We start from the raw sequence: 27606 nt of genomic DNA, 5'->3' as shown, positions 1-27606 counted from the left end.
GGAAAGTACTCACAATTCTGTCACTACATGTTGAAACACAGTAAGGTATAATTTTTCTCAACAAGGCAAATGAATCCTGTACATCTTCATTACAATTAGAGTACATATGGTATGGTCCCAACATCCTTAGCTTTTTGGGAACTTGATCATAAGTACTGCTTTACCATCAAAAATCTGCAAGGGCTGACTTGGAATGTGCTCCTAAGAAAGGAGACCAGCTGTGGAAACCACAGTGGGGACAAATCTTCCAACAGGAAGACATTGCCAATTACAATAATCTGTGCTATGTTTCATGAGGTGTCTTCTACTTGGGACATCTAAGTTTATTAGTAAGGTACTGGACCTCTTGCAATGAAGATGTATAATTTGAATATAATCCTTATGCCTAACCTTGCCATATCTTCATAATAGATGGATTTTACTTCTCCATACCTTACATGGGGTTGACCATATGTCATGGTTTAGCTAATGGATATTAGTTAATGTAATGTAAGCAAAAGCTCGAAATGTGTTTGCATGGTTTGCTGGTTGGTTTGTATTTCCGCCATTCACCATGAAAAGTACAGCCTTGTGTAGCTGTTAGTCTCAAAAGAATGAGAGACTCATGAAGCACATGTGGACCAAACATAATCTAACTTTCTAATCAGTGTTAAAGATAAATTCATACAAAGAACCAGAGAAAAGAAGACATTTCACTAACAAAGGAACAACATAAAGGTAGCAGCAGATTTATCCCAGAAATAATGAAGCAAAAAGCCAGTGAGGCAAAGCACTAAGAAAAAGAAACTGTCAACTTAGAATTATATGCCTCTTGAAAATATTTTTAAAATAAGAATACAATGAAGATTTCAGACAAACAAAATCAGAAAGAATACATCACCCTCATATCCACACTACAACAATGTGAAAGACATCTTTCAGGCAGGGGAAGATGATACCAGATAGAAATATGTATCTTTACAAAGGAGGAGCACCAGAAATAGTAACTACCTAGGTAAGTATATGTGAGTTTTTATTATTTAAATCTTTTAAAAGATAATTGGCTACTTAAACAAACAAAAAAAGTAATGTGAAGTTTATAACATAGATAAAATAAAATCCCGACAAAAATGGTACAAAAAACAGAAGTGAGGAAATGAGAGTATATTATTATTAGATTTTTATACACTACTTTAAATGACATTGTATCACTGAAAGTTAGACTCTGATAAATTAAAATGTATACTAAAACCCTAAAGTAACCACTAAAATAACAAAGAAGTTATAGCTAATAAGCATTTAAAGAAAATAAAAGAGAATAAAAAATGTTCAATGAATACAAAAGAAAGCAGAAAAAGAAGGGTTAAATGAACAGAAACAATGGAAAACAAGTGATCAATGTGCTAGATTTAAACTTCACCTTACGAATAACCTATAAAAATGGTCTAAATCACGCAATTAAAAGGCAGATTATTTAATTATACAAAAAAAACAAGACCCAACCAGATACTGTCTATACGAAACAAACTTGAAATATGTAGACACAAATAGTTTCAAAGTAAAAGAATATAAAGATACATCATGCCAATATAACCAAAAGAAAGCTGTAGTAATTATATTAACAATAAAAAAGTAGATTTCAAATCAAAGAATATTATCATAGAGGATGATTGCCTAAACACTTCTGCACTCAGTTACAGAGCTTCAACATAAGGCAAAATCCAAGAGAGCTGTAAAGAAAAATCAAAACATTCACACATTTTTATAGGAAAGACTTCAATACTCTTCTTTCAATAATTGAAAGAACAAATAGAGAATATGAGCAATGGTATAAAAGAATTAGATAACACTATGACTAAACTTGACCTAATTTACACTTATAAGACTCTATCTAACAACAGCAGAATATATATTCTTTTTAAGTGTACATGGAAATGTAACACAATAAGAAGTATCCTGGGACATTAAATAGGTCTAAATTAATTCTTTTTTTCAAGGCCCTATCTGTGGTTTTATTTCTAAAAACAAACAACAAATAAACAAAATGGAACCTTATTCTTGGATATACAACCAGAGACAATGCTAAAGTTCCCTGTACAACTCTATTATAAAGACACATGCATGCATGTGTTCACTGCAGCAATATTCACAACAGCAAAGACATGGAATCAACCTAACTACTTATCAATGAAAGCCTGGGTAAAGAAAATGTGGCACATATCTATCTATCTATCTATATACACATATACATATACATATACATATACATATACATATACACATACATACACACACACATCATGGAATACTATGCAGCCATAAAAACAATAAGATCATGTCTTTTGCAGGGACATGGATGGAGCTGGAGGCCATTATCCTTAGCAAACTAACCTAGGAACAGAAAACCAAATACCACATGTTCTCACTTACAAGTGAGAGCTAAATGTTGAGAACACATGAACACAGAGAGGGAAATAACACACACTGGGGCCTATTGGAGGTGGAAGGTAGGAGGAGGGAGAGGATCAGAAAAAATAGCTAATGGCTACTAGGCTTAATACTTGGGTGAGAAAATAATCTGTACAACAAACACCCATGACACAAATGTATCTTAGGTGACAAACCTGCAGTTGCACCCCTGAACTTAAAATAAAAGCTTAATAAAGACTTGCCCCATTAAAGAGCACAGCATGAAGGTGGCTGCCATATGTATACTCAGTCCACTCTTCTCCTAGAGGCCTCATCAAATGAGATGCAGCCTTCTTCCTCTCCCTGGCAGTTTTAAGACCCCATGTGCCCCAGCTGGAAAAAACTGTCACTTAATTACCTCTGCCTTCAACTAATTTAAAAACATTCAAGCCACACAAAGTATGGTCTCTGACCACACTGGAATTAAATTGGAAATCATTAACAGATGGTTTCTAGAAAATCCACAAATATTTTAATCATCCAGAATGATCTCTGCAAAATCCACAAATAATACTCTTCTAAATAACCCAATGAGTCAAAAAAGAATGCAAAGTGGAAATTAGAAACCTGAATGATAATGAAAACAATATATAAAAACGTGTGGGATGCTGCTAAAGCAGTACTTAGAGGAAAATTTATAGCACTAAAATTCCCATATAAGAAAACAAAAAAGGTCTGAAATCATTAACCTCACCTTCTTTTTACCCTGAATACTAGAAAAAATTATATAAACAGAGCAATAAAACTCAAAGTAGAAACTGGAAATTATACAGATTAGAGTGAAAATCAATGAAACAGAACACAAAATACAGAGTGAGAGCAAGAAAAAGAGAGAATCAATAAAACCAAGGGCTAGTTATTTGAGAAGATCAATAAAATTAATCAACATTTAGCCAGTCTGATCAGGGCAAAAAAAAAAAAAAAAGAGAGAGAGAGGCCAGATGCGGTGGCTCACGCCTGTAATCCCAGCTCTTTGGAAGGCCAAGGTGGGCAGATCATGAGGTCAGGAGATCAAGACCATCCTGGCACATCTCTACCAAAAATACAAAAATTAATTGGGCATGGTGGCACATGCCTGTAGTCCCAGCTACTTGGGAGGCTGAGGCAGAAAGAATCACTTGAACACGGGAGGTGGAGTTTGCAGTGAGCCACGATTGTGCCACTGCACACCAGCCTGGCAACACAGTGAGACTCCATTGAGAGAGAGAGAGAGAGAGAGTGAGAGATAGAGAGTGAGCAAGGATGCAGATTACCAACATGAGGAATGAGAGAGGGGAGAATAATCACAGGCATTATGGATATCAAAAAAGAATAACAAAGAAATATGATGAACCACTTTATTCCAAATACATTTGACAATTTAGATGAAATGGAAAAATTACATGATAAATACAACTACAAATATAAAAATCTCACTCAAGAAAAATAGATATCCTGAACTGCTGTATATCTAATATAGAAATACATGAAAACAAAAGAAAACACAACAAAACAGAGCCCAGATGAGTTTTCTGATGAATTATATCAAAGCTTTCAGCAATTAATAATACCAACACAAACTTAACCAGAACATAAAAGAGAAGCAACTGCTTTTCAGTTCAATTCATTCAATACCATTACCCTGGTATTAAATCATAAAAAGCCTTTTCTTTCTTTAAAAAAAAAAAAAAACCCTATAAACTAATATTCCCCATGAACAGGAATGTAAAAATTCTAGACAGAGCTTTAGTAAGCTGAATAAAAGATATATAGATAAAAAGGATGACATACCATGACCAGTGGGGTTCATCCTAGGACTTCATGGTTGGTTTACATCAGAAAACCAGTTAAGTACAATTCACCATATTAACAAAGTGTAAAGAAAACTCATATAATCATCTTAACAGATAGAGCAGAGCATTTGAGAAAATTGACATCCATTCTTATTTAAAACTCCCAAAGTAGGAAGAAAAGGCTACTTCCTCAAATGATAAAAGCCATCTAATGAAACCCACAAGTAACAAACACCATGTTTAAAAGTGAAATACTGCATGCTCTTCCCCCTAAGATCAAGACAAGGATGATTGCTTTACTACTTTTACTCAATATTATTCTGGTGGTACGAGACATGAAATAAGGTGGGAAAAATAAGTAGAAGGCACCTAGGTGGCAAAAAGATAAGTAAACTTTCTTTCTTCATAAAAGATATTAAAATCTACATAGAAAAATCCAATGAAATCTATAAAAAAGCTATAGAAACTAATAATTCAGTTTAGCAAAGCTGCAGACACAGCATCAATATACAAAAATAAGTTGTATTTATAGATAATAGTGTGAACAACCAGAAAAAACAAATTTAAAAACATGATGTATAATAATAAAAACATAAAATACTTAGGGATAAGTCCAACAAAAGATGTGTAATATCTGTACACTGTAACTTGCAGGGAGAAATTAAAGAAAGCCTTTAATAAAGGGAGAGAGATACTGTGTCTATTGGTCAGACGACTAAGGTAACATTGATTTATAGACTCAGTGAAACATGATCCAGTACCTGTAATGCTTTGAATAGTATCCTCCCCCTCCCCCAAAATTTCATGTCCATCTGGAACCTGTAAGTGTGTCCTTAATTGACAACGGGGTTTGAACCAATGGAATAAAATAAAGATGAGGTCATTCTGATTAGAGTGGGCCCTAATCCAATGACTGGTGACCCTGTAAGAAGAGGAAAATTTGAAGGGGAGAGATGCCAGATGTAGGTGAGGGGGAGGAAGGCAGCAAATCACACTGCCACGTGTGTACCTATGCAACAATCTTGCATGTTCTTCACATGTATCCCAAAACCCAAAATGCAATAAAATAAAAAATAAATTAAAAAAAAAGAAGAGGAAAATTTGGATATGTAGACACAAGGAGAATGTCATGTGAAGACACACAGCACACAGACACACAGGGATAATGACATGTGATGACTAAGGTCCATATTGGAGTGATGTATCTGCAAGTCAACCACCAGAAACTAGAAAAGAAGGAAAAAGGATTGATCCTCCCCTATAGCCTTCAGAGAGAGCATGTTCCTACTGATACCTTGATCTCAGACATCTAATCTCTAAAACTGTTAAAGAAAAATGACAATAATCAATATAGCATGCTACTGGCACAGTGGTAGACAAAAAGATCAATGAAAAATCAGAGTCCAGAAATATATCTATATGTATATACGCATATTAGTTGTCTAATTTTCCACAAAGATACAAAGGCAATTCAGTAGAGTAAGAATGCTTTTCAACATTGGACTATTCATTTCTAAAGAAATAAACTCCGCATAGCCAAGTCAATTCTAAGCAAAAAGAACAAAGCAGGAGGCATCACACTGCTGGACTTCAAACTATACTACAAGCTACAGTAATCAAAACAGCATGGTACTGGTACCAAAACAGAGATATAGACCAATGGAACAGACAGAGGTCTCGGAGGCAACACAACATATCTACAACTATCCGATCTTTGACAAACTTGAAAAAAACAAGCAATGGGAAAAGGATTCCCTGTTTAATAAATGGTGTTGGGAAAACAGGCTAGCCATATGCAGAAAGCAGAAACTGGACCCCTTCCTGATTCCTTACACTAAAATTAACTCCAGATGGATTAAAGACTTAAACATAAGACCTAACACCATAAAAATCCTAGAAGAAAATCTAGGCAAAACCATTCAGGACATAGGCGTAGGCAAGGACTTCATGACCAAAACACCAAAAGCATTGGCAACAAAAGCCAAAATAGACAAATGGGACCTAATCAAACTCCACAGCTTCTGCATGGCAAAAGAAACAGTAATTAGAGTTAATCAGCAACCAACAGAATGGGAAAAAATTTTTGCAGTCTACCCATCTGACAAAGGGCTGATATCCAGAATTTACAAAGAACTAAAACAGATTTACAAGAAAAAAACAAACAAGCCCATTCAAAAGTGGGTGAAGGATATGAACAGACACTTTACAAAAGAAGACATACATGAAGCCAACAAACATATGAAAAAATGCTCATCATCACTGGTCATTAGAGAAATGCAAATCAAAACTACATTGAGATACCACCTCACGCCAGTTAGAATGGCAATCATTAAAAAATCTGGAGACAACAGATGCTGGAGAGGGTGTGGAGAAATAGGAATACTTTTACACTGTTGGTAGGAGTGTAAATTAGTTCAACCATTGTGGAAGACAGTGTGGCGATTCCTCAAGGACCTAGAAATAGAAATTCCATTTGACCCAGCAATCCCATTTCTGGGTATATATCCAAACGATTATAAATCGTTCTACTATAAGGACACATGCACACGAATGTTCATTGCAGCACTGTTTACAATAGCAAAGACCTGGAACCAACCCAAATGCCCATCGATGATAGACTGAACAGGGAAAATGTGGTACATATACACCATGGAATATTATGCAGCCATCAAAAATGATATGCTCATGTCCTTTGTAGGGACATGGATAAACCTGGAAACCATAATTCTCAGCAAACTGACACAAGAGCAGAAAATCAAACACCGCATGTTCTCACTCATAGGCGGGTGTTGAACAATGAGAACACATGAACACAGGGAGGGGAGCACTACACACTGGGGTCTGTTGGGGGGAAATGGGGGAGGGACGGGGGGATGGGGAGGTGGGGAGAGATAGCATGGGGAGAAATGCCAGATATAGGTGAAGGGGAGGAAGGCAGCAAATCACACTGCCATGTGTGTACCTATGCAACAATCTTGCATGTTCTTCATATGTACCCCAAAACCTAAAATGCAATAAAAAAAATAAAAATTTAAAAATTAAAAATTAAAAAATAAATAAATAAAAAATAAACTCCAACATATACTTTGTACCGCACAAAAAAATTAACTCCAAATTGGTGACAGGCTTAAATGTAATACCTGAAGATGAAACTTCTAAAACTATTAAGAGAAAACCTTGTGATTTTTATCTTGTGTTAGGCAAAGACCTTTTAGATATGACATGAAATATATAATCCATAAAAAATTGATAAACTAGATTTCATCAAAATTAAGAAATTCTGTCCTTCAAATGACACTGCCAAGAGAATGAAAAGAAAGCCACCCACTAGGAGAAAGTATTTGCAAATCATATCTAATAAGGGACTTGAATACAGAATGGATAAAGAGTTCTCAAAACTCAGTTAAAAAATAAATAGATCATGAGCAAAAGTTTTTAACAGACACTTCACCAAAGAAGATATATGGGTACTAAATAAGTGCATGAAAAAAATACTTAACACCACTACTTATTTGGGAAATGCAAATTAAATCAAAATAAAACACCACGATCACTTACTAGAATAGCTAAAATTAAAAATACTAACTGATATGGTTTGGATCTGTGTCCCCACTCAAATCTCACGTCAATTTCTTATCCCCAGTGTTAGAGGTAGGGCCTGGCAGGAGGTGATTGGATCATGGAGGCGGAGTTTTCATGAATGGTTTAGCACCATTCCCCCTTGGTACTGTAAAGTGAGTGAGTCTCAAGAGATCTGGTTATTTAAAAGTGGGTGGCATCCCCCTCCTCTCTCTCTCTTCCTCCTGCTCCTGCCATGTGAGACACCTGCTCCCGCTTTGCCTTTGCCATGAATAAAAGCTCCCTGAGGCCTCCCCAGAAGCAGATGCTCCCATGCTTCCTATAAAGACTGCAGAACCATGAGCCAATTAAATCTCTTTTCTTTATAAATTACCCAGTCTCAGGTATTTCTTTGTAGCCATGTGAGAATGGACTAATATGCTAACCATGCCAAGTGTTGGCAAGGATGTGGAAGAATTGGAACTCTTATCCAATGCTGATGAAAATACAAAATAGTATAAATATGGTACCAATTTTTTTAAAAGTTAAATTTATTTCTAACATATGATTTAGCTATTGTATCCCTAGGGATTCACGCAAGAGAAATGAAAGCATACCTACACACAAAGATTTGTATACAAGTGCTTATGGTGCCTTCATTTATAATAGTCAAAAATGGAAAACAACTCAAATATCCATCAGATGGAAAGATAAACTGTGATATATTCATACAATGGAATATTACTCAATAAGAAGGAATTAACTACTGATATGTGCCACAACATTAATGAATTTCATATTATGCCAAAATGTTTTTTAAAGTTTGCTTTTTTATACTGTATGATTCTATATATATAAAATTCTAGAAATGCAAACTAATGTATAGCAACAGAAAGGTAAGTGTTTGCCTCACGATGCTGGCGCCCATGGGGAGGAGCAAGAGAAATTACAAAGTGGCTCAGAAAACTTCTTGGGGTGACAAATATTTATTATCTTGATTCTGGTAATGGTTTAATGATATATACATATGTGAAAACTCATTATGTATTTGCATATTCAAATATGTACAGTTTATTGTAGATTAATCATACATCAATAAAGCTTACTTATAACATTAAAAAGAATCTAATAGTGAGTGATGGGTTAAACCTACCATAGCACATTCTCTTAACATAGTGCTCTGCTGCTATTTAAAATAATGAAATAAATACTAAATTGACATGGAAATACTTTTGTTATATTTGTACTAAAAAAATCATAAATTAAAAAACTGACATAGAATGATCACATTTCCAAAAATATACATTTCAGTTACTATTTAAATGGAAAAAAGTGGCATTTTACACCCAAAATCAGTCAAAGTGAGTTTTCCTGGGGAATAGACTTTTACTTTTGAAGTTTTACTTTTTGTTTCTCTGTAATTTACTATTTTTTTACATTATGCATCCTTTGGGGCATTATTTTTATAAGTATATCAGGTAAAACAGATTTCGACATATAACTAAAACCACAAAATAATTTAGTAGTGAAGCATTTGTATGCAGTTTGCAATTATTTGATCAACTAGAGTATGCAACACAACATATGTTCTGAGGATCTTAACCTCAAAAAAGCCATTCAGAAGTAAAACATTGTCTCTAAGCCATCCTCATGACTGCATGCAGACAGACGGAGAGATAAACACATACACACACACAACATTTCTTAAATCATAAAAGTATTATAGTAAGCTGGATTACTATGAAGCCATAGGTACTACTTCTCCCTGAGATTTTTCATCTCTTATTCTTTCATTAAACGTATTCTGAAAACCTCTACTATATCCTAGGTATTGTGCTGGACACCTGTAGCTTCCTAAAGGGGCAAAAGAGGCCAAGTAGTGGCCAGGTGCGGCAGCTCACACCTGTAATCCCAGCACTTTGGGAGGCTGAGCCAGGTAGATCACAAGATCAGGAGTTTGAGACCAGCCTGGCAAATATGGTAAAACCTTGTCTCTACTAAAAATACAAAAATTAGCCAGACGTGGTGGTGTGTGCCTGTAGTCCCAGATACACAGGAGGCTGAGGCAGAAGAATCACTTGAACCTGGACGGCAGACATTGCAGTAAGCCAAGATCACACCCTGCACTCCAGCCTGGGCAACAGACTGAGACTCCATCTCAAAAAAACAAAACAAAACAAAACAAAGGCCAAGTAGGAAGCTTAAGACAGAGAGATTAAATACAATCTTTAGGAACAAAGCCAATCAGAAGTTATCTTTTATGTAATAAAAATATCTTTCATGAAAAAGTCACAATTTACAATTTCTAACAATGAGTAAAGTTTTGGCATTTCACCAATAATTACAATGAAGTAATGGCCTAGGAAAGCAAAGTCAGAAGCCTATAACAAGACTGCTCCAGATCGGTACATTACAGTTAATGTGAGTCACATAGCACATGGACAGGGTTCAAGCACTTTATATTGCAATCTTAGAATAGAACATCTTTCCATCTTTTAAAAGGATAAACCCATTTGGTCCTGGACTTTTTTTGGTTGGTAGGCTATTAATTACTGCCTCAACTTCAGACCTTTCTATTGGTCTATTCAGGGATTCACTTTCTTCCTGGTTTACTCTTGGGAGGTTGTAAGTGTCCAGGAATTTATCCATTTCTTCTAGATTTACTGGTTTATAGGCATAGAGGTATTTCTAATAATCTCTGATGATAGTTTGTATTTCTGTGGAATCGGTGGTGATATTCCCTTTATTATTTTTTATTGCATCTATTTGATTCTTCTCTTTTCTTTTTTATTAGTCTGGCTAGCGGGCTACCTATTTTGTTGATCTTTTCAAAAAACCAGCTCCTGGATTCATTGAATCCAGGGTTTTCAAAGGTTTTTTTGTGTCTCTATCTCCTTCAGTTCTGCTCTGATCTTAGTTATTTCTTGTCTTTTGCTAGCTTTTGAATTTGTTTAATCTTGCTCCTCTAGTTCTTTTAATTGTGATGTTAGGGTGTGAATTTTAGATCTTTCCTTGCTTCTCATGTGGGCATTTAGTGCTATAAATTTCCCTCTAGACACTGCTTTAAATGTGCCCCAGAGATTCTAGTACATTGTGTCTTTGTTCTCATTGGTTTTGAAGAACTTTATTTCTGCCATCATTTCATTATCTAGTAGTCATTCAGGAGCAGGTTTTTCAGTTTCCATGTAGTTGTGTGGTTTTGAGTGAGTTTCTGAATCCTAAGTTCTAATTTGATTGCACTGTGGTCTGAGAGACTGGTTGCTATGATTTCCATTCTTTTGCATTTGCTGAGAAGTGATTTACTTCCAATTATGTGGTCAATTTTAGAGTAAGTGCAATGTGGTGTTGAGAAAAATGTATATTCTGTGGATTTGGGGTGGAGAGTTTTGTAGATGTCTATTAGGTCCACTTGGTCCAGATCTGAGTTCAAGTCCTGGATATTCTGGCCGAATTCTACCAGATGTACAAAGAGGAGCGGGTACTATTCATTCTGAAACTATTCCAAACAATACAAAAAAAGGGAATCCTCCCTAACTCATTTTATGAGACCAACATTATCTTGATACCAAAACAGGGCAGAGACACAATTAAAAAAGAAAATTTTAAGCCAATATCCATGATGAATATTGATTTGAAAATCTTCAATAAAGTACTGGCAAACCGAATCCAACAGCACATCAAAAAGCTTATCCATCACGATCAAGTTGGCTTCATCCTGGGGATGCAAGACTGGTTCAAGATATACAAATCTATAAACGTTATCCACCACATAAACAGAACCAAAGACAAAAACCACATGATTATCTCAATATATGCAGAGAAGGCCTTTGACAAAATTCAACAGCTGTTTATGCTACAATCTCTCAATAAACTAGGTATCGATGAAATGTATCTTAATAAAAGCTATTTATGACAAACCCACGGCCAATATCATACTGAATGGGCAAAAACTGGAAGCATTCCCTTTGAAAGTTGGCACTAGACAAGGATGCCCTCTCTCACCACTCGTATTCAATATAGTATTGGAAGTTCAGGCCAGAGCAATCAGGCAAGAAAAAGAAATAAAGTATTCAGATAGGAAAATAGGAAGTCAAATTGTCTCTACTTGCAGACAACATGATTGTATATTTAGAAGACCCCACCGTCTCAGCCCAAAACTTCCTTAAGATGATAAGCAACTTTGGCAAAGTCTCAGGATACAAAATCAATGTGCAAAAATCACAAGCATTCCTATACACCAATAACAGACAAACAGAGAGCCAAATCATGAGCAAACTCCCATTCGCAACTGCTACAAAGAGAATAAAATACCTAGGAATACAACTAACAAGGGACATGAAGGGCCTCTTCAAGGAAAACTATAAACCACTGCTCAAGCAAATAAGAGGGGACACAAACAGATGGAAGAACATTCCACGCTCATGGTTAGGAAGAATTAATATCGTGAAAATGGCCATACTGCTCAAAGTAATTTATAGATTCAATGCTAACCCTTTCAAGTTACCATTGACCTTCTTCACACAACTGGAAAAAAAACGACCTTAAACTTCATATGGAACCATAAAACAGCCTGCACAGCCAAGACAATCCTAAGCAAAAAAAATAAAGCTGAAGGCATCATGCTACCTGACTTCAAACTATACTACAAGGCTACAGTAATCAAACAGCATGGTACTGTTACCAAAACAGAGATATAGACCAATGAAACAGAACAGAGGCCTCAGAAGTAACACAACACATCTACAGCCATCTGATCTTTGACAAACCTGACAAAAGCAATTTTGTCACCTGTTTAATAAATGGTGTTGGGAAAACTGGCTAGCCACATGCAGAAAGCTGAAACAGAACCCCTTCCTCACATCTTACACAAAAATTAACTCCAGATGGATTAAAGATCTAAACATAAGACCTACCACCATAAAAACCCTAGAAGAAAACCTAGCCAATACCATTCAGGACATAGGCATAGGCAAGGACTTCATGACTAAAATACCAAAGGCAATGGCAACAAAAGCCAAAATAGACAAATGGGATCTAATTAAACTCAAGAGCTTCTGCAAAGCAAAAGAAACTATCATTAGAGTGAACTGGCTACCAATAGAATGGGAAAACATTTTTGCAATCTACCCATTTGACAAAGGGCTAATACCCAGAATCTACAAAGAAGTTAAATTTACAAGAAAAAAACAACCCCATCAAAAAGTGGGCAAAGAATATGAACAGACATTTTTTTAAAAAAAGACATTTATGCAGCCAACAAACATAAGAAAAAATGCTCATCATCACTGATCATTAGAGAAATGCAAATCAAAACCACATTGAGTACCATCTCACACCAGTTAGAATGCGATCATTAAAAATCTGGAGACAACAGATGCTGGAGAGGATGTGGAGAAACAGGAATGCTTTCACACTGTTGGTGGTAGTGTAAGTTAGTTCAACCATTGTGGAAGACAGTGTGGTCTCAGGGATCTAGAAATAGAAATACCATTTGACCCAGCAATCCCATTACTTGGAATATACCCAAAGGATTATAAATCATCCTATTATAAAGATATATGCACATGTACGTTCATTATGGCACTGTTTACAATAGCAAAGACTTGGAACTAACCCAAATACCCATCAATGATAGACTGGATAAAGAAAATGTGGCACATATACACCATGGAATACTATGCAGTCATAAAAAAGGATGAGTTCATGTTCTTTTCAGGGACATGGATGAAGCTGGAAACCATCATTCTCAGCAAACTGACACAAGAACAGAAAACCAAACACCGCATGTTCTCACTCATAAGTGGTTGTTGAACAATGAGAACACATGGACACAGGGAGGGGAACATCACACACCAGGTTCTGTTGAGGGGTGGGAGAGCTAGGGGAGGTATAGCAGGGGTTTGGGGGACTGGAGAGGGCCAACATTAGGAGAAATATCAAATGTAGATGACAGGGGGAAGGATACAGCAAACCACCATAGCATATATATACCTATGTAACACTCTGCACGATCTTCACATGTACCCCACAACTTAAGTATAATAATAAAAAAAAGATGTTGCCAAGTATTTGTTCCACAAAGTTTATTGCAGTGTAGTTGTTCCTTCCTTATTTGCAGGAGATATGTTCCAAGACCCCCAGGGGATGCCTGAAACCACAAGTGGTACAGGTAGTACTGAACCCTGTACACACTATGCTTTTTCCTATACACACATACCTATGATAAGGATGAAGTTATCAATTAGGCATAGTAAGAGACTGACAATAATAGCTGATAGTAAAATAGAACAACGATATAGCATAATAAAGGCGAATGTAGTGTGAATGTGAATGTAGTCTCTCGCACTCTCTCTTTCCAAATAGCTTACTGTTATTTAGATCATGGTTGACCATGGGAAACTGAAACCATTGCAAGTGAAACCATGGATAAGGGGAGACTGCTGTAAAGAGAATTAAATGGACAGCACAATGCGGATGCCTTCACTCACAATCTAGACCTACAATTGTTCTCTCACATTTGCTTTGTGTGCGTACCTATAGTTACATAATCCTGAAATGCTCTAGGAATGGGTTGGCACACAATAAACTAGACCTTCTAGGAAACTGTTTTCCTGCTTATTTTGCTTTTACTCTGTTTTTTATTACCACAAGTTGGTAGGCTGCAAAATCACTCAGTGTAGCATGTGGGCTTTGTTCATTAGTTTTACATATATTATGACCAACAGTATAAAAGCTGAAAATCGTAAGAATAGAGTCAGCAAGGAAGAGGGATAGGGCCTATGCTTATGGTGAGCTTCTGTTATGACTAGTGGAAAGAGATGGCTAAACTGGTTGAATGAAGGCCTTCCTACCACTCTATCATGGTATTTACCAATAATGTCACTGATGTGTGATGACCTGAAGAACGTTGCTAATATCAAAACCCAAACAAGTTCTAGAGAACGTGCATCCTGGACACTAAGGATAGAAAGAGTGATAAAGATTTGTTCATGTACTGAATGCCTGGCATCTGCTCTCTTCTGGGCGCTTGCAATGCTGTCATATAGCCTACAGCGTTCTGCTTCCCTTGTCTGCACTAGAAACAGCATGGTTCGGCAGAAACACGACAGGTTTCTTCTTCTAGAAAGTAGGACTAATGACATGTAAATCACAGAATTGAAGTCAAGGTTAAATTGAATGAGACCTTGCAAAAAGATATTTGGTAGCTTTCCCTGTGCTGTAGACAGAAAAAGTCTAGGCATTCCTAGCGGCTCTTGAGTCAGAACCTTGAAAGACAGTGAGGACTAATGATACAATGATGTAAAAACAATTTCAGAATACCAGATGATACGTAAACTGCACTGCTTGGTTACCCCTGCTCAAGGAATGGGACAATGCTACTGGTAATCCAACAGGGCAATTAACTGACTAAACTTGGGCTTGAAATGCACTGTGTACTTTTTCTTCCTTGTAATTTTCATCTTACTAATTATTTCTGTCTTAACATAATGTTAATGTGTTTACTTTGAAAAATACCAAGGGAAAGAAGAGGCAGCTGGTCCAGAAATACGTTACATTGAAAAGCCACTGTGGTATTTAGAGCCAGGTTACAGATACCCAGTAAGTGAGTGATGCATGTGTCCATAACTGCACGCCGGCCTCATCAGGATTGCATGGGTGAAAACATTTCATTGATTGATTCTACAAGTTGAATTCTATTCCAGTTTGACTGGCTAGGGAAAACAGCATGATTTAATGAACTTAAAAAGTAAGATGTTGTATTAAAGTGGAAAACAGGATACAAGAGTAGAAAAGCCAATGGTGCTCAATGGGTCCCAGCACTCGGGATTGAAAGGTTGTGTTCATGTCTGCCTGTGAGCATGGCAGGCATCTTTTAGGGGTGATGAGCAGGGCTTGGAGGAATAAGCTTGGATGTGCAAGGGATAATCTCTCTGGATTTGTAAAGGGGAAATCTTGTCAGAGAAAATATGCAATATCATAGGTGGGGAAAGATTTAGGAAAAATAGTTGGGGGTATCTGCTATGAAAAAATCCTAAGATAGGCAATATTTTCTTCCTCTCTAACACTGGACACAAAGATAGAGTCCCTGGCAAAGAGGGGCCCCTCTCCAAGCCCTGAATCTAAGGGGACCCCCATGCTTTTGAGCACCTTTCTTAAAGTTCCCTAAGTCGTCTTCTGGGAGAAGGGACCAGCTGCAGCTGCAGTGCCATCTGGTCAGGACATCCTGAGCCTAAACCAGGACTGGGCTTTGGCTTCCATCTCTCCTATTCAGAGCACTCCCCAGCCCTACTCCACATGTAGGGTCGATGCTCCTGGACCTCAGGGGGGTTCCTATCCACAAAGCTGTTGCAAGCACTAAAGATGGAGCCTGCTTCCAGGAGGGCGGGTGGTGAGATGGTGAGATTGCTCTTTTTGGGGCACTTCACTTATAGAATTCCCTGAGACTGGCCATAAGAATGTTGCTGATGAGCTTATTTCAATTGACTCCAACTTTTTATATGGAAGAATGCCATGATCCTGAAGGGAGGCTGAACATTAGATTTAAAATCAAGTCATCAAGTTAGAATAAAAGCCAATCCAAAACATATTCTTTTTTTTTTTTTTTTTCTTCAGACAGGGTCTCACTCTGTCATCTAGGCTGGAATCCAGTAGTGTGATCATAGCTCACTATAACCTCGACCTCCTGGGCTCAAGAGCTCCACCTGCCTCTCAGCCTTCCATGCAGCTGGGACTACAGCCACATACCCCCATCCCCCCCCTTTTTTTTTTTTTTTTTTTTTTCTATAGAGACAGGGTCTTACTAGGTTGGTCTCAAACACCTGGCCTCAGGCAATCCTCCTGCCTTGGCCTCCCAAAGTGTTGAGATTACAGATGTGAGCCACCATGCCTGGCCCCAAAACATTTTCTGAGAACAAGAATTAAAAATGAGAGAGAAATAACCTTGCATATACACACATACGTATGTGTGTATATACATATATATACACACATATTTATACATATATCTATATATACATATACACACATATATGATTGCTTTTTTATCTTGATCTCTTGTTAGAATCATATTTATATGGAATAGATTTGATTTCCAGGAACATAATATCTTTAAATCTTTATTTCTTAAAATATTTTACAAAATACCCATTTCCTAGGAAAGCACATTTTAGGGGTGAAGGAGAGACTGTCTGAGAAACTCTGCCCTAAACAAAGTTTAATGGAGCTTTGTTACAGAACTTTTTCAGAGCCTTAAACATGGTGATGTAAACTGTGAAAAAGCAAAAAGGATGTAGCTCCCCCAGCCTCATGTAAACAGAGACTCACTTTTAAAAGAATTTATTGATACTAGTATTCCTCAAAAACATACTTTGGAAAATGCTGTTTTAAAAGAATAATGTAGAGACACAAACACAAGGAGGGAGGGGTAGAGAGAGTGAGAAAGAGGGAGAGGATTTCTAAGTTCTTAGGAAGGAAAAATAGGGAACAATTTTTTGGATCTTGGAAGAACCACTTTTGTAAACACAGAAACAGAAAAGCAGGATAAAGCATTGGGTCTTTACCATGGGGCATCTTCCTGTGAGCAGATAAGAACATTTACCAGAGAAAATTCTATGCTACATTTAAAGTTTGGGCCATTAGAGGGCTCTGCAGACCTAATGGATTTCTGTCTTCAATCCCAGGACACACTCAGAAGAGAATCATCACCGTAATGGTGCTTGGTGGAAGAGACATACAAATCCATCTGAGACTGGGTACATTTCAGTCATTACAGTTTGAGCTTCTGGGCAGGATTAACACAAATGCTTTTCTTTCCCCATTAAGCACATGATAAAAATAGCAAGCTGGGGACACAGATCAATCTTCTAAATGCAAAGGACTCATTAAAAAATTAATATTAAAATAAAATGTAGATGGATCATCCTATATTGTTATATGTGTCAGAGAAAATCTTTTCAGGTACGTCTAAGCTGTCTAGTTTCCAATACTCTTCTTCCTTGCAGTTTGCATCTCATTTTTTCCAGGCATTATTATTTATTCTCTTTTATCTATTTATCTGTAGACTGTCAAACACATTATTGTCTGGATGATACAGTTCATTCATTTAGAATATGTAGCTTGACCTACAATCTGATCAACACATCTAACATTATAAGCACAAACATGTATATGTATGTATCTAACAGCCCTAAATGTGGAACACGTTGAGTCTCACTCGTTTTGAAGGGCACTGTTAGGAATGGTCAATCATTGCACACACTTGACTTAGCTGGCTACTTCCCTGAAATAAATCTGTTAATTCACTGTGGTGCTTTGTTAAAATGGTCACTGATTTGTGCCATGTGGAATCCTGATAGCTTAAAACAGCGGTTCCCAGGGTGTGGTACCAACACCAGCAGCATCAGCAGCATTTTCCTAAGAAATGCAGATTCCTGACCTCATCCCAGACCTGCCAAATGAGAAACTGCTGGATGGACTGGAGTAACACAAAATGGCTGTTTATATCTATAGAGGAACAAGCCACTGAAGAAACTGCCAAGATGCTTCAGGAAAAGACAGCATCTGTACATTTTTAATTAAAGCCAGATTATGTCACTCAATAAACCAGAAAGCAGACAGAAATATAAATCCCTGTTTCACTCCCTCTCTTGACATCTTGACATGAGACAAATGGTCATTTAGTCCATGAAAACACTTCAAGTCATACTCTATGGTCCAGCTGCGAGAGCCATGTTGCTTTTCAGATTTAGAAAAACGGCAGAAACCCTTTTCTGTCTCCTCCCCAGATTAAAAGGAAGCAATATAAATAAGGCTCGGCCCCCAAAACACACTCCTATAATGTCTCTGGTGCTTGGTTCTTCCAAAATTGCCTGACAGACCAAAGGAAGTGACACACAGCCAGTGAGATATAAGAGGTATTAATGGAGAGGCACTGAAAGCTTCCAAATTCCTTTCCCAGCAGCCTTGAGGTTATGCATAAAGCACTAGCAAAGCCTAGGCAAGTGGCTCTACCTGGGAATAGCGTCCTCACAGGAGCTGCAGCTGGAACATGCTTCTGTTTGGAAAGGCACTTTCTCTCCCCCAGTTCTTGACTTTTCCCATCACTCTCACCCAACAGTACCAGCAAAAGCTAATGCTCCTTTAAGTACTTAGGGACTCTCCTGGCAACTGTGATTTTCAAAAGTGCTTTGATTCTTTCTCCCCCCACAATCAAGGGTCCTTACCTATGAGCCAGCAAACTATGAATACAAAGAAAAAAAAAAACATTTAAAGGGAAAGAACACTCTGAACCTCATCTCTACTTCACAGTGAGTCTGAATGTCATGTTGTCCCTACTTCAGTTGCCTTATCTACCAAATGGGGACGTCCTCAGCTAAGCATACAGGCTTCTAGGTGACCAAAGTCTCTATTTGTGAAGGAACTGAGATGATGCTTTTGGCGGGTCCAGGTCAAAGAAACTGAGTAAGGGTACTGTTGCCCTAAAATACTCCCAGTTCAGAAATTCATATAGCGAACGAAGAGACTGAAGCTGTGCAGTAGAAAATGCAAAGAGATAGTACAACTTTGGAAATTAGAATTGCTCAAGTTTGTCCCAGGGCAACTGGCAGACGCTGGGTAAGATCCTTTGGCACTAAGACAGCTATCCCTTGCGGCATCTCTGTATCCACTGACATACAATTTGGCCATGCACTGATAAACACCATTTCCTCCCCTCAAAAGAGCTGCTAAATCACATCTCAAGCCCCAGATAATTTTACCAAACTCAGAATCTTATGCAAACAACAGAAGGAAGAAAACAATAGCTCAAAGCATTTTGCCTATTGACAAGTGTGCTCGAAAAGGATGAAAAATCACGATTTGCCACTGCATTGCATCTGAGCTTTTATTTTCTGAGGTCCCTATTATTATCAATACTCAATCTCTGCTATTAGCAATAGGATGTAATTATAATTGGGATATTATGCATAGTGTAGTTATTGATGTGCTCAGTAATCATAGTTCTACATTAGCACCTCCTGTAAAATGTAAATATTATTCCAAACCCTGAGAACACTAAGAAAAAATAGTATCACCATGACTTCTCTGTGGTCTTTCACTTGTAGAAAAAAGAGATGGTTTCAGTGATATTAGAGGCAGCTCCAGACGTTATGATAATTCTTGAATCAGTTTTTTAAAAAAACCACCAGCAGCAACAAGCCTGTAGGTAGCTGCAGGTGGGATATGTGTATCCAGGTATATTAAAGATCAGTAGGAACACTGACTTTCACTTGCCAAATCATGTAAATAATATGCCCCTGTTGAAGGACAAAAGACTTAAAATTATTCACCTCTTTCAACTTCATTTCCTATTCTCTACTAAGAATCAACATAGAAGAAACAATAGAAGACATAAACATGAAGTAATACATAGAGGTAGATGTTTACTGAAGTGCTGGTGAAGGAACAAAAAAGTTGGAAGCAACCTGTGGCCAATACACCCAACTGATAAGAGTATTATGAGAAAATATGTTTTTGCAAAGACAATATTACGACAAGAAAATATACTCAATAAAATTAAGTAGAAAAGTCAGAAATACATGATGGTACAATCTCAATTTTATAGTGCAAAATTGATATGTACTCAGGGATGTGGGGAGACTAAAGGAAGACAGACCAAAGTACACTAGTGGTATGAGTTAGGTGATTATTAAAATTCTTTATTCTGGGAGGCTGGCTCAGGATGGCTGACTAGAGAAAACTAGTACATGCCTCTCCACAGAGAGGAAGCAAAATAGCAAGTAGATATTCATGCTGCAAATAGATCACCTAAGAGACAACACTGGGATTCAACAGAGAAGTGATAGGAAGCACTGAAGGCAAGGAGAGAGCAGCAACGCTTTCCTCAGCTGGGACCAGGAGAAGCTCCTGGACGTGAGGAAAGGATAAGTGAGAATCCCCAGGACTCCTCATACCCAGCACTATCTTTTACCAGCCTAGCAATGGGAGAACCTCTCAACTGATGTGGCTTTCAAGACTTACATGGAGAGGTGCCTAGACCGTGCAGAGACACTGTTCAGAGAGAGAATTCACATGGAGCCCCATAGGCAACTAAGTCCTGAGTGGCTGCAGTTTGGATGCATTCTGAGCCAAGTCCCCATAGGACTGCATCTTGCTCTGGGGCTGTCACTGCCATCACCAGCTCAAGAAGGGAAAGGGGAGGCCTCGCACCTTCATATACTACAAGGAGAAATCCGATGCACTTCTGAGGGCTGCTGTGGAACCAAGGAATGAGAAAACTACTCTCCACAGTCCCAGAGCTACCTGCCTATACTATACCCCGCCCTCCACAGGGGCAGTGGGTGCCGTCCTGAGAGCCTAGCTTCCAAAGGTCTGCATCCCTCCCTGGGGCCAAGGCTGATGTTACTGCTGCCACCACTGGGCCAAAGAGGGAGAGGGGAGGCCAGGCACCTTCACACACTTTGTGGACAAATCCCACTGCCGCTCCTGCAGGCTGCAGTGGGACCAAGGCATGAGGAAACCACGTGTCCCACAGGTATCTCCCTACACTGCTCCTACCGTGAGAGGCTTTGACCTCCCTAGTAGCAGGTCCACAGGGCAGCATGGTGCTTCTTACACCTGAGCATTTTGTCAGCAGGCTGGAAACCACCCCACCCCGCCTGTCACAGCCAACGTCAATGTAGCTTAACCTGAGGACAAGCTACTGGATCAGTCTTATCACCCCAGTACTTTAGCATGCTGTTCAGGGGCCTGGAAATCTCCCAGCCCAGTCTACTACTGTTCGCACCTAAATATTCCTCCTGGGTCTGAGGTTGGGTCAGCCCAACCTGCCAAAGTTATCACAGGTGGCACCCACCAGAACACACGACCAGCAGCCCAATGAACTGGCACATCCACCCTGTTACAGCTACCACCAACACCAGAGTGGACCACTTGGGTTCCAGTGGGTTACTCCACCACTGCTACTGACATCACCCACATCACATCAGCTGCCCAGAGGCTTGAGAACCTGACCACACACTCATCCCACTGCTGCCACTACCAATATCTGAGCAAGCCACCTGGAGCCTAAGAATCACCCTGTCTGGACTCACTAACACTGGAGCTAGTGTAACCCACACTAGGCCAAGGACAAGCACACTCAGCCCATCACTGCCACCATTGGGGCCCAAAGACTGGTCAAATCAGCATTCTTGTTCTCAGCAAAACTTTACCCTGTCCCCCACCACTAGCAAAGGCACCCAAAGCCACTGAGGAAATCACAATTACAACTGACACTATTTACAGTCAATTAAATCACAAAAAGATCACACTACTACATGTGGCCAAAATCAAAGCCAAAATGTCCGACTCAGCCAACAACATATATACATCTTCAGGGAAAAGCTCTCCCCTACAAAAACCAATTTCAAAGAATTGGAAGAAGCAACCAGATTGGATGTTGGAAACTGGAAGTTATACCAGATGCATAGATATCAACACAAGGAAACAGAAACATAAAACAACAAGGAAATATGATACTTCCAAAGAAACAAGATAAAGAATTCAAAATGTTGTTTTTAAAGAGGCTTAGTGAGATACAAGAGAATTTTGAGAAACAAAGAAATCAGAAAACCATTTTAGGATATGAATAAGAAATTTACCAAAGAGATAGATATTTTTTAAAAGAACCAAATAGAAACTCTGGAACTGAAGAATTTATTGACCAAAATGCAAAACATATTTGAGAGCTTCAACTATAGACTAGATCACACAGAAGAAGGCATCTCAGGACTTGTAGACAGGTCTTTGAAATAATCCAGTGAGACAAAAATAAACAAAAAAGAACAGACAAAGCCTTCTGGACATTTGGGACAATATAATGCAATGAAATATTTGAATTATTAGTGTCCTCGAGGGCCAAAAGAGAACAAATGGGCTAGAAAACCTATTTAATGAAGTATTAGATTGAAAACATCCCAAGTCTAGCAATAGACCTAGCCATCCAGATATTGGAGGCCCAAATATCCTTAAACAAATACAATGCAAAAAGATCTTCTCAATGGTATATTACAGTCTAACTATGTATTAAAGTAAATATAAAAGAGAGAATACTAAGAACTGTAAGAGAAAAGCATTTATTTAGTCAGTTTCTCTTTAATCTGTTTTCTTCCAAGGCTATTACTGATATGCCAGGTTTTGTTACTGTCATAATGTTAATTGTTTTCTGATCATTTGTGTCTGTGTGTGTGTGTGTGTGTGTGTGTGTGTATGTCACATATATATGTCATTGTGGTTTGGTAGTATATTGTAGTAGTACCATTTGAGTCATCTCTCTTCCTCATTTGTGTGTTTGGACTCACAAAAAGATTGGGGGATGGAGGGATGGAGGTGGGCAAAGGTAAAATGCTACCTACTGGGGACTATGTTCACTATCTGAGTGATAAGATCATTAGATGCTCAAACCTCAGCATCATGCAATATCTCTATGTTACAAAACTCTACATATGCCCCCTGAATCTACAATAAAATAAAAATAAAGCAGTCTCCCAACAAACAGAAGCCCAGAACTGGTCGAATTCACAGCCCAAACTTATCAATACCAATCCTCCTGAAACTATTCCAAAAAAAAAAAAAAAAAAATTGAAGAGCAGAGAACTCTCCCTAACTCATTCTACAAGGCCAGCACTACCCTGATACCAAAACCAAACAAAAACACAATGAAAAGAAAACTTAGGCAAATATTCATAATAAACATAAATGCAAAAATCATTAACAAAATACTAGCAAACCAAATCCAACAGCACATCAAACAGATGAAACACCATGACCAAGTGGGATTTATATCGGGGTTATAAGGATAGTTTAACTTACGCAAAACAATAAACTGAATAAATCACATCAACAGAACTAAGCAGAAATCTACATGATTATCTCCATATATATAGAAAAAGCATTTGATGAAATTCAACATAACTTCATGATGAAAACTCTCAACCAACTTGGAACAGAAGGAGATGACCTCAAAGTAACAAAGGCCATATATGACAAAAGCACAGGTAACATCATAGTGCATGGGGGAAAAGCTGAAGTCTTTCTTCTATGAACAAGATAAGGATGCCCATTTTTTACAACTGCCATTCAATATAGTACTGGAAGTCTTAGCCAGAGCAATCAGGCAAGATAAAGAAATAAAAGGCATTCACATTGGCTAAGAACAAGCCATACTGCCCCTCTTCACTGATAGTATGTTCTTATAGATAGAAAAAAACTAAAGAATCCCCCCAAAAAATGCCTAAATTTGATAAATAAGTTCAGTAAAGTTGCTGGATATATAAAAAAGTTAACATACAAAAATCAGGAGCATTTCTGTATACCAACAAAGAGCTAGAAGGGAAAGAAATCAATAAGGCAATCCCATTTACAACAGCTACAACAAAATAACATACCTACAAACAAATTTAATGATGGAAGTGAAAGATCTGTATGAGGAAAACTACGAAATACTGATGAAAGAAAATGAAAAGGACAAGGATCAGAAATATTCATATGGTAAAAATAACCATAATGCCCAATACAATGCCTACCAAAATACCAACAACATTTTCAGTAGAACTAGAAAAAACAATCATAAAATTTGCATGGAACCAAAAAAGAGCCCAAATAGCCAAATCAATTCTGAGCTTAGAAACAAAGCTGGAGGCATCACATTACCTGACTTATAAACATATTACAAGTCTATAGTAAACAAAACAGCATAACATTGGTATAAAAACAGACACACAGACCAATGGAACAAAATACAGAGCCCAGTAATAAATCCACATTTTAACAGCCAAATAGTTTTCAATAAAAGAATCAAGAACATATACTGCAGAAAGGAAATCTTCTTCAATAAATAGTGCTGGGGAAATTGGATATCCATATGCAGAAAAATGAAACTGGATCTCTATCTCTCTTGATATATAAAAACCAACTCAAGATGGATTAAAGACTTAAATATTAAGCCCAAAACTATAAAACAACTAGAAAAGAACATAGGGAAACATCTCAAGACATCACTTAAAGGAATATTGCATGAGGAAGACCTCAAAACCACAGAAAACTATAATAATAATAGAAAAAATGAGGCTTTATTAAACTGAATGGCATCTGCACACAAAGGAAGCAATAAATACGGTGAAGAAACAACCTGTTGAATGGGAGAAAATATTTGCAGACTATTCATTCAACAAGGGAATATTATTTAGAATATACAAAGAGCTCAATAATTAAAAAAACAATTCCATGAAAAAGTGGGCTAAGGACATAAATAGACGCTTCTCAAAAGAAGACATACAAATGGCCAACAGGTATACAAAAACGTGCTCAGCATCACTAAGCATCAGGGAAATGCAAAAGCAAACCAAATTGAGATGTAATCGTACTGCAGTTAGAATGGCTATCATTAAAAGAACAAAACATAACAGATGCTGGCCAGGATGTGGAGAAAAGGAAACTCTTATACAATGTTGTGGGAATAGAATTGGTACAACTTTATGGAAAACAGTAGGGAGATTCCTCAAAAAACTAAAAACAGAACTACCATAAGATCCAGCAATCCCATTATTAGGTATTTATTCAAAAGAAAAGAAATGTGTATATCAAAGGAGTATCTGCACTTGTATGTTTATCACAGCACTATTCATAACAGTAAAGCTAGAGAATCAGCCTAAGTGTCCACTGATGGACAAATGGATATAGAAAATGTGGTATATACACACAATGGAATACTATTGAACCAAGAAAGAATGAAATAATATCACTTGCAATAACATGCATGGAACTGGAGGTCATTATGTTAATTGAAATAAGCCAGGCACAGAAAGACAGTACCTCATATTCTTACTAATATGGGAGCTTTAAAAAAAAATCAATCTTGGCCGGGCATGGTGGCTCAAGCCTGTAATCCCAGCACTTTGGGAGGCCGAGGTGGGCGGATCACGAGGTCAAGAGATCGAGACCATCCTGGTTAACATGGTGAAACCCCATCTCTACTAAAAATACAAAAATTAGCTGGGAGTGGTGGTGTGTGCCTGTAGTCCCAGCTACTCGGGAGGCTGAGGCAGGAGAATTGCTTGAACCCAGGAGGCGGAGGTTGCAGTGAGCTGAGATTGTGCCACTGCACTCCAGTCTGGTGCCCGGCGACAGAGTGAGACTCTATCTCAAAAAAAAAAAAAAAAAAAAAAATCAATCTCATGGAGATAGATAGAATAATAGACAACAGAGGCTGAGAAGAATGTATGGGTGGAAGGAAGAGATAAAGAGAGGTTGGTTAGTGGATGCAAACATACAGTTAGATTGAAAAAACAAGCCCCAATATTCAACAGCAGATCAGGGTGACTATGGTCAGCAACAGTGTATTATGTATTTCAAAGTAGCTAGAAGAGATGACTTGAAATGTTACCAATGCACAGAAATGATAAATGCTCAAGGTGATGGATGCCCCAAATACCCTGACTCAATCATTCCACATCCTACGCATGCAACAAATACATGTACCCCATAAATATGTAAAATATTTGCTATCAATATAATTTTTAAAAATAAAAAATTTAAAAATAAAATATTCATTTTATACTTTTCAATATTTTCCCAATTTTCTATGAGTCTATACTACCCTTAAACAAAACAAAAAAAAAAAAAAAAAAAAACCGACAATTTTCAAATACCATACATCTCCCATTTAAGAATGCTTCAGACTAACCAAGTAATTAAAATAAGCCCGAATGACAATTAAAATTATATTGTTGGTTCTGGCACCTGCCACTTTCTTTAGGGCTAACCCCTGAGAGTCTTTCCAACATGAGTTTCATGGACATCACAGCCTTGAACCAGGCACTTACTTACCTGGGAAGGTGTCGTCACACTGATTTCTGGAACAAAGTTGTCCTCAAAGAAACTGATGATATTCTCCTGCTGCAGTTCCTTCGTAGGGGTGACTTTAGGTAGGGGTGGGACAGGAGGCCCTTTCCTTGTCTAGAAAGCATTAAATACAAACATTAATTCAGTCAAAGATGACGTGTCAGACATGAAGAGAACATGCTAGGTGTACAGATTGAGCTCTGATTGAAACTTACATCTGCGTATAGCAGCAAGCCTGCCTGAGTCAGGTAAAGAATGCTGTCTACTTGGGAGGCTCTCTGAGCCCTGATAAGCCATGGTTCAAGCGAAAAAAAACTGAGGCTATAAGAGTCCATTCATCTCAATTTAAGTACAATACACACAGCTGCAGGGCCAGATACCTATACTTTTAAGGTTAAACTAGACCAATACCCTCATCGGAACTAAACTGAAAATAATTTCTCATTTCAGAGACAAATTAAAATTTCAAAACTAAAGCTTTTCATTTGAATTGGTGAGACCAACTATAGGCAGTTACAGTTCACTTTCCATTCAAGGATTTTGAAAAGTAAAAAAATGTAAAACTCTGTTTAATACATGTATCTTCCCAAGACTTTCCTTAGTTCAACTATATACAGATGGTCCTCGACTTATGATGGTTCAACCTATGATTTTTTTGGACTTCAGGAAAGTGTAAAAGCAATAGGCATTCAACAGAAAGTGTGAAGACACTCTCTCTTAAGGTGGGACAGTGGCAGTGAACCGCAGTTCCCAGTTAGCCCTGTGATCACGAGGGTGAACGACTGATATCATGTTCTATGGTGTACTATAATCAGTAAATTTCACAAGATATTCAACACGATTATAAAATAGGCTTTGTGTTAGATAACTTTGTCTAACTTTAGGCTAAGGTAAGTGTTTTCAGCACATTTAAGGTAGGCTGGGCTAAGCCACGATGCTCAATAGGTTA

At 37.7% G+C, this 27606-nt stretch overlaps 1 protein-coding gene across 10 annotated transcripts in view; it reads right to left on the bottom strand.

The window, feature by feature from the left end:
• AMPH (amphiphysin) overlaps nucleotides 1–27606 on the bottom strand; it is a 232316-nt gene that overhangs the window by 42302 nt on the left and 162408 nt on the right. For all 10 annotated transcript variants that reach the window (XM_032244465.1, XM_032244463.1, XM_032244468.1 and 7 more), the window contains one exon: nucleotides 26643–26771. In XM_032244465.1, the coding sequence (XP_032100356.1) occupies nucleotides 26643–26771 (129 nt within the window). The remainder of the gene's footprint in view (nucleotides 1–26642; nucleotides 26772–27606) is intronic.

This window comes from Sapajus apella, unplaced genomic scaffold (genome assembly GCF_009761245.1).
Source record: "Sapajus apella isolate SASKATOON/1434 unplaced genomic scaffold, GSC_monkey_1.0 scaffold54, whole genome shotgun sequence".
NCBI classification, from domain to species: domain Eukaryota; kingdom Metazoa; phylum Chordata; class Mammalia; order Primates; family Cebidae; genus Sapajus; species Sapajus apella.
The sequence above is the reverse complement of the archived record's forward strand: the minus strand, read 5'-3'. Positions and strand labels throughout refer to the sequence as shown.